Source organism: Chaetodon trifascialis, chromosome 7 (assembly GCF_039877785.1).
Source record: "Chaetodon trifascialis isolate fChaTrf1 chromosome 7, fChaTrf1.hap1, whole genome shotgun sequence".
Classification (NCBI taxonomy): Eukaryota; Metazoa; Chordata; class Actinopteri; order Chaetodontiformes; family Chaetodontidae; genus Chaetodon; species Chaetodon trifascialis.
Window position 1 is genome coordinate 13,686,665 of NC_092062.1, and position 8,154 is coordinate 13,694,818.

At 43.1% G+C, this 8,154-nt stretch overlaps 1 protein-coding gene across 1 annotated transcript; it reads left to right on the top strand.

Moving 5' to 3' along the window:
* The first annotated feature begins 433 nt into the window (after positions 1 to 433).
* On the top strand, positions 434 to 6,964 carry irx4a (iroquois homeobox 4a). Its single transcript, XM_070966810.1, has 5 exons — positions 434 to 593; positions 1,477 to 1,739; positions 2,654 to 2,755; positions 4,471 to 4,781; positions 5,839 to 6,964. The coding sequence occupies exons 1-5, from the start codon at positions 549 to 551 to the stop codon at positions 6,576 to 6,578; spliced, it is 1,461 nt and encodes a 486-aa protein (XP_070822911.1). The 5' UTR covers positions 434 to 548; the 3' UTR covers positions 6,579 to 6,964.
* Positions 6,965 to 8,154: the final 1,190 nt, after the last annotated feature.

Genomic DNA, 8,154 nt, shown 5'->3' on the forward strand with positions numbered 1-8,154 from the left:
TGAAAGTCCTCCCTCCTCTCTTCCCTCTCATAGATTTTCTTGTTGGAGTCTTCTGTCTGTTTTTGTCGTCATCCTGAGAAAGAAAATGCATATTAAAGTTACAGTCTGGTCATTTTTAGAGTGGGAAACTTCTGACGTCAGAGTCACCGCCGTTTAAAACAACCTGCCTCTGCTGCTGACGTCTTTTATACTACTTTTTTATAAGGCAAAAATATGTATCTGACAACAAAGTGATTATTCTAGGCAAAGAAAGTCTGCGCCACCTTCATTCATTTATCTGTTTCTGAGACTTTTCAAAAGAAAAGAGAGCGCGAGAAGATTTTCCTCCTTTATTTTTTTTATTTTTTATTTATTTTTTTTTCCGTTGAAAGGCGTTTGAGTGGGGGGCATTTTACACAAATTAAACATGCTACTCTGCTTCGCCCTATAAGCATCCAAGGAGCCTGTGCTTACCAATCAATTGGTACAGTCAAACAGAGCCGCAGCCTGCGTTCGAGTGGAGACCTTCAGTCTCGCTTTATTTCTGGATATTGGGGGACCTCTCTACCATGTCATATCCACAATTTGGATATCCCTATTCGTCTGCTCCACAAGTAAGTTCGTGTAACAATCTCTGTTAATTTAATATGTTGTTTTGGTTTTCATATTACAGCGATTGATTATCTCATCGATTTAAGCGTATTCCTGTTACGCATTTTTGGCCAAGAATCAGGGAAGCTGTCCCAGTCCTTTCGGGTGTCGGGAAAGTGTTGCGTTACAGCCAGTGATACCTGAGCTCGATAGAAAAGGGGTAAGAAGAGGATAATCAAAAAAGCAGCGAGACCCCCGACCTCCCGTTCACTGATTTCTGCAAGATAATAGCCGCTCTGTAATGTCAACCATATGTTTATCTGCGCTGGAACACACATGCCAACTTGTTCTGCACACGCTGTGTGTGTTTTGCGCCATAACCCAGCTGCTGTTTTGTTTTGGCTTTGAGCCATAAAAAATCATTTGGGCATTACTTCGGGTATTACCGGGCAATGTTGGCAAAACATGTTGCAAGCTATCTGTCTGTAACGTATATGTGTCTCGTGGAGCAGAGCTAATAAACGGCTCGTTTTGGACACGTTTTACGCGCACATTACCACAAAAATATGACGCATCATTCATCATCCAGTATCAGTCTTTACGAGTCATTTGATGTCGGACTTGAGTTTTTACAGATTGACATTCTGACCGAAAACAAGTGCGAAGAACGTTTCCGAAGAAGCAAAATTTGTCAAAAAGGTATTTAGATCCTTCTTAATTTTGCGCACAAGTAAACAGAAGTGGAAACAAGTCGAATCGCGTTCGTTTCATTGAGACGATTTTTCTTTTACATTAAAAAAAAAAAAGTTATGAACTAACTTCGACATCAAAGTGCGTCAGATTAACATTTGGTTTTCAAATCAATAACTTTTAAAAAAGATCAATTCTCTCTCGGTCTCCACCCAGTTCCTGATGACAACCAACTCTCTGACCACTTGCTGCGAGTCCACCGGCAGATCCATAGCCGACTCCGGAGTAGCGGCGTCCGGGCAGACACCAGTCTACTGCCCCGTGTACGAGAGCCGGCTGCTGGCCACGGCGAGGCATGAACTCAGCTCAGCCGCCGCGCTGGGCGTGTACGGGAGCCCCTACACCGGCGGTCAAGGCTATGGGAATTACGTTACATACGGCACGGACGCCTCGGCTTTCTACTCGCTGGTAAGCCCTTCATCTGATCCCTCTTGGCACTGATTAATGGAGCCGCAGGGTGCTGAGGCTTGAGCCAGGAGCACCTCTCGTCGTTTTTATGCTCTACACTGAAAAATATACCTGTCTTTTTCCTGTAGGCGTGATTTATCCTCATTTCACCCTTCCAGCCAACTTTTCTTTAGTAAACAGAAAACACTTTAAGCAAGGCGACACAGAATCATTTTATGAAACTAGGCAGAAAAAGTTCAGTCATTCCATTAATTCTGAGACAAGCTGGTGTGTATTGGAAACGACTTGATTTTTACAGACGCTGAAGACGCATTTTATACTATTATCAAAATATTATTTAAAATAAATTCTCAAATGTTTTCAGAGGAGAGCCCAGGAATACACAGGCCTATAAAGTCTGAGAATATTGTTTGTTCCATTTGGTTTAATGTTGAAAATCATTCAGTGCTCAGTTCTCTGGTAAAATTGTGGCAAGAACATGGACAATTGATACAGGCTATGTTCTTATAGTTGATGTTTATTCTACAGGAATTAAGTGAACAAACTCATAAACCCTCAGTTTCTGGAGTGTTATTTTGTAAAAACTTATTTTGAAAGTGTTCTCATTTTACTTACCACAAAGCCATACACATCTGAATGCAACACATCCTATAGACAATGTATCAATGCAGGATATAGTTAAAAGAGTTTTTCCATGTTTCATTTTGCAGGAGGATAACTCAAAATGTACTACGTAAGCAGTCATGCCTCTCTTTAATCGCCCTAAAGAACTGAATAACCAAGCAACTTTTAAGTCTAGCTGACACAGATCTTTATTTATGAATGTAATTTTTCAGCACCAGGTGAGTTCTTTCATGTACCAAAACTGATTTCCTAATTGCACCACTCTTTAAAACTCTTGTCTTTGTGTATGATTGCAGGGCACATTCGATACTAAAGATGCCACGGCTTCTGCGCATGCGGGAATAACGCAGGCAACAGCCTACTACCCCTATGATCCCACCCTGGGACAGTATCAGTATGACAGGTATGTAATGTGCCTTCTGTTGATATTTGTAATGTAAGAAGCAGGATTATCAATGCAAACATCAGTGCACTTGGAGTGATTTGAACAAGCATGGTGTAGTTTAATGCAGTGTGGCACAGGAGGAAACAGTGATGTGTCCAGTTAGATTGACATCAGACTTTCATTCAGCTGTTAAGTCCACCGTCACACAGGTTTCTGTTAACTGCTGTAAGCAGCTAAAACAGGACGTGATCAAGACGGTGACTTGAAAAGTATTGTGCACAAGTGTGAGGTGAGTTTTCCCAGCTGTTAAATCAATCATTCTCCAAGAGGTCATCATCATGTCTAGCAACACTGGGTGATCACCTTCATCTCATGACACATTTCTTTCCTGATGAGGTGATGTGCTGCAGAAGGCTCACACCCGTCTGAGAAAGACACGAGGCCTCTTCGGTGCTGTGAAGAGCATGTCTGCCATATTGAAAGGTCTTTCCAATAATGAGATGACATCCAAATGAAGTGCGTGATGTGGTGAAAATATAGGCCGTGAATGATAACTATACCTGATTACGCTAAATGTGATCAGCGTGCTTTCTGACAATAACCAGCAATTTTAAAGAAGACGGCACGAACAGAACTGCATGGGACAGCACAGAAAACACTCCTGCAATCGTCGCATTAATTGATGTGTTAATTGATCGGCAAAGTGTCGTATCGATTATCTTGAGAGCAAAGCAAGAGTTCACAAAACCAGGCTTCTTTTACCAATCACTCTAAATTCAGAATTAAATGTAAAAGGTGTCAGCAGGAATGCTAATAAGTGCACATCCAGCAAAAGGCCTGAGTCTGAGGCAAAACAAAATTAGCGGCACTCAGAAAAACAAGCAGGCCCACAGCAGTACCACTCTGTCTGCGCCCGTCTTTCACCTGAGGGCTCATCATTACACTCAATAAAGCAATTTTACAGTCTATTTTATCTGTGAGGGAACAACACGGGCTATGGAAAGGTGCAGCGCTCCTCTCCCTTCGATTCCCTTAGCAGTGCTTGACCCGCACTAAGCTATACAGAGCAATAAAGGCCTCATAAAAGCCTCCCCTGAGAGGACTTTTACAGCTCACTGCTGAATGAAAATCAACACTGTGCATTTTAAATGTAGGCCTACGGTTGGAGAGGATAAAGGAGACGTAAGCTGTGCTAAGAATGGGATTGATACAAGAAAATATGCATGCATATCACCCAAATTGGCATTATTACTGTTGAAACATTTTACTTGCTTGATTAAATTTGCTTATTTACAAAATCTTCTCATAGCAGATTTACTTTTAAGGCCTGCATAGGCCCTGCACAGAAGGTTGTTGCAGGGGGAAGTTAGGATGCAACAAAGTGACCCCTGCAGTATACTGCAAATGATCTTAGCAGGTCCAGCGCCTCTGCAGCTGTCTCTGCCCTGTGCTTTCTAAATGATGTCCCTTAACTGACATGTGTTTGGGCTGCCCAGCTTTAATTTTCAGATTGTTACACAATTCTAGGAGCAGATAGGTTTATGAGTGGGACATTCAGGCTTATGCAGGGATGCTCTGCATAATTTCAAGGAGATTACAGGAAGCAGATGGCTCTGTCATGGTTTCAGGAGATAAACTGCCAGGGCAACACATTCGAAATTGTCATGCAACAAGCATCCAGTATTATATTTACCCTCTTGTTACCATCATGCTTGTGTTCTTCTCATTAACAGATATGGTTCCATGGATGGGGGAACAAGGCGGAAGAACGCCACGCGTGAGACGACCAGCACGCTGAAGGCCTGGCTGCAGGAGCACAGGAAGAACCCCTATCCAACTAAAGGGGAGAAGATCATGCTGGCCATCATCACCAAGATGACCCTGACACAGGTCTCCACCTGGTTTGCAAACGCCAGGCGGAGGCTCAAGAAGGAGAACAAGATGACATGGCCGCCCAGAAACAAGGGCTCAGAGGAGAAGAGATATGACGAGGATGAGGATGGGTCTCAGGAGGAGCAGATAAAAAGCGAGAACAATGAGGATGGTCAGTGTCACAATGTCACAGCCTTTCTCAAGTTTCATGCTGGATTGTTTGGCAGTATATCACAGGAGTCTTTTATCTGAGAAGCATGTTAAAATAAAAACATAGTATTCATGACGTCTTGTTGTTCCCGTTGCAATTACAATCATATTGTGGGGACTTTTTCGGCAACATTCTCAACCCTAGTATTATTTTTGACTTTAGTTTGAAATGAGAGCCTGTGTAAAAAGCCAGTTTTAGCTGCTGTTTCTTATTTTATTCATCTCAGTCATTCTCTTAGAGGGATCAGGATGAGTCAAAATAATTCCTAAAGAGCAACCAGAGAACAATGATCACATACCTGTGAGCGGTCCACTGCTTCCATACATCCTGAAAACTTAAACCTCTTCTTATTTTCTATTAATTTGCTCAAAAATTAGAATAGAATGAGATTTGATGAAATCTGCTCATCAGCATCAGCACTTGCTTCTCTGAAACCCCATCAGTCTTACATATTATTTTATCTTTTTAATATATAATGTTAACAAGATGAAACCTGTACCGTGCGATTTGTTTCGGGTAACATTTTGTTTTCACATTGTGCACAGTGCTAAACACAATTCATTTATTTGTGTTTTTAAAAATGAAACTTGTCAGCAGCATAAGCAGTTGCCATATGACTTTCATCATTATAACAATCTTTTAGCTGTGGAATACTATCAGACAGGCCTCAGTCAGTTTCACACACTTTTTAATCGTCAGATTGTGCTTTTTCCAACTTTTTGAGCTGATCATGATATGATATGATATGATATGATATGATATGATATGATATGATATGATATGATATGATATGATATGATATGCCTCACAGGCCTGAATTCGTTTTAGTCAGTAATTAAAGCTAATAAATTGAAGTGCATTAGCTAATCCCTGAATTAAAGAACAGTAACTATTTTTTACAGTGTGCGATTGCAGGTTCAACACTTGACTGTTGAGGATGCTTTCATCTGGTGTCGTATCGTGTGATATATATCGTCCACTGACATGTCTGCTTCCCTTTCTGTTCTCTCCTTCCCAGAGACCAGAAGTCGGGCGGATAAAGACCTCCAGTTGAGCGATCTGGACGATTTCGACACGCTGGAGTCTGAGAGCTCGGAGTGTGAGCTGAAGCACCGATACCACATGAACACACACATGTCAACGACCAGCGATTGCCCCGACGAACACCTCATCAAGGACGCGTCTCTGAAAATCTCCATCCCCGTTTCTCTGGGAGGGGAGCAGGACTTGAGCAAAAGTTGCCTCAAAACGAACCCGGAGGATTTCCAACAGGACAGCAGACAGCAGGTGAAAGCATGCTATAACCAGCAGCAGCAGCAGCAGCAGCAGCAGCAGCAGCAGCAGCAGCAAGGGCACCAGATATTAGACGGCAAACCTCGGATCTGGTCTTTGGCCCAAACTGCGACGTCCCTGAACCAGACTGAGTACCCGTCCTGTATGCTGAGGTGCCAGCCGCCGCCCTCCTCCCTCAGCCCACCCCCTGCCGCTACCTCACCCGTAACCGGCCTGGACAACAGGCAGGACTCGCCGGTCACGACCCTGAGAAACTGGGTGGACGGGGTTTTCCACGACCCCTTGTTCAGGCACAGCACTTTGAGCCAGGCTCTGACCAACACCACCGTCTCTTGGACCACGAACACCAAAGGCGCCATCCTGGAGGCTGAGAGGAGCTCGGCGGCCTTGCAGCAGCATCACGCCTCCTCCAAAGACAGTGCCATGACTTTCCCAAAAAGTATCAACAAACTGTTCTGCTCCTAACAAAACCAAATGGCCCCCGTTATTGCAAAAAGAGAGAGATTTTTTTGTGACTGACTGAAAGTCGGATGGAAAAGCCTATTTCGTCTCCATGATCCCCTCATTATGTTTTATTGTTTCTAAAAGCAATGATAGCTATATACTGCTTCATGGGCGTGACACGGGAGAAATATCCGGATCGGTTTGGCTTATTTGAGTTAACGCACGCACAAAACTTATCGAAATGTATAACTAAAAGTTTACATCTTGGGAAAAAAATGAAATAGGCCTAAGGTTTACATGATTTTTCTTTGGTCCTTTTTCTTAAGTATGCGCATGCAAATGTAATTGAATATTATTTAAGTCTCAGCAGTTGAGTATCACTATTAAAGTAAAAAAAAAAGAAAAGAAAAAAATGTCTCACACATGCACAGCTCTCCGAGGAAGTGAGCGAGAGCGTCTCAACTTTGTTCACTGAAAATAAAAGCAGTCGGTTTCTGAAGAGCGCTTGTGATGTTGCGTTCATGGTACGAGATGCTGTCCGTGGTGCTGAAACACGGGGGTCTCACTCGATGTCCAGCTTTTCTTCCGTGATCTGTTTGCATGTTTTTTCATTACTATTATTCATGTAAACCTTCTTTAGTCCAGTCCTTTATAGTCAGGCCACATGGGGCCTCCACGGCTCAGCACAGAGGCCAGTTTTAAAAGCAACCTCCTGTTAAATAAAGCAGTTCTTCCATCCCAATTCATCCTTAACCCATTAAAACAGGCGCAATCTAACATCTCCCGCCATGTGTTATTTTTCAGAAAACATCCACTCTCATTTAGTGACAGCGAGAAAATGAGGCAGCTCAACCCTCAAGACAGAACAATATCAGTATCTAAGATCTGCCTCATTAATCCCCCCTAAACAGGCTGTAATTGGGATGTTCGCAGTCATATTTCATGGCAGGCTATTGATTTCCCCTCTCTGCTCCCTGATAATATTATCGAAACATCTCAACATCGTCCATGATGCAGCTGTCAAAAGGGTAAGTTATTCGCCATACGTCCATTAATGGGTTCAAAACGGAGGCCCTGCGAAATAATTTGAAGTGAAGAGTTTTCGTTTTGACACTAACCCCTCAATTTCCTCGAGACGGGGGCCCTGCAGAAACCAGCATGGATGCGGATTCCGGTTGTGGAAATGTGAGAGGGCTTTGCGAGAGAGAGAGATGGAGAGAGATGGAGAGAGAAAGAGAGAGAGGCACTCACGTCGTCTAAAAGTGAAAAGGGCAAAGGAACTCGAATTAGTTGTTGTAGATAAAAGGGCAAAAAGAAAGGAGTCAAGGGTACTTGACAGTAATGGCGAAAGTGGAGCTCTCGGGGGACTCTGTCCTGTGAGAGGGGGGAAAGTGGAGAGGGGGGGCTCCAGTGATGAATTTTAATGGGAAAAGCACACCCCCACACCCCGTGGAAGAAAGTGCTATGCTGGACAAAAGGCATTTTCTATAAATCGGACTCAGGATGTATGTTTTTATTTGTTTTAGCTCAGAAAAAAAACTTGCCTGCAGCGCCTCCAAAGCAAAGTTAACATGACCGCAAAATAAATCAGAGGAAA

Excerpts from the sequence above, each read along its gene's own strand:
- irx4a (XM_070966810.1), top strand. The coding sequence starts at position 549 with ATGTCATATCCACAATTTGGATATCCCTATTCGTCTGCTCCACAA. Across the intron at positions 594-1,476 it reads CCTATTCGTCTGCTCCACAA|TTCCTGATGACAACCAACTC; the intron begins GTAAGTTCGTGT and ends GTCTCCACCCAG. Across the intron at positions 2,756-4,470 it reads GGACAGTATCAGTATGACAG|ATATGGTTCCATGGATGGGG; the intron begins GTATGTAATGTG and ends TCTCATTAACAG.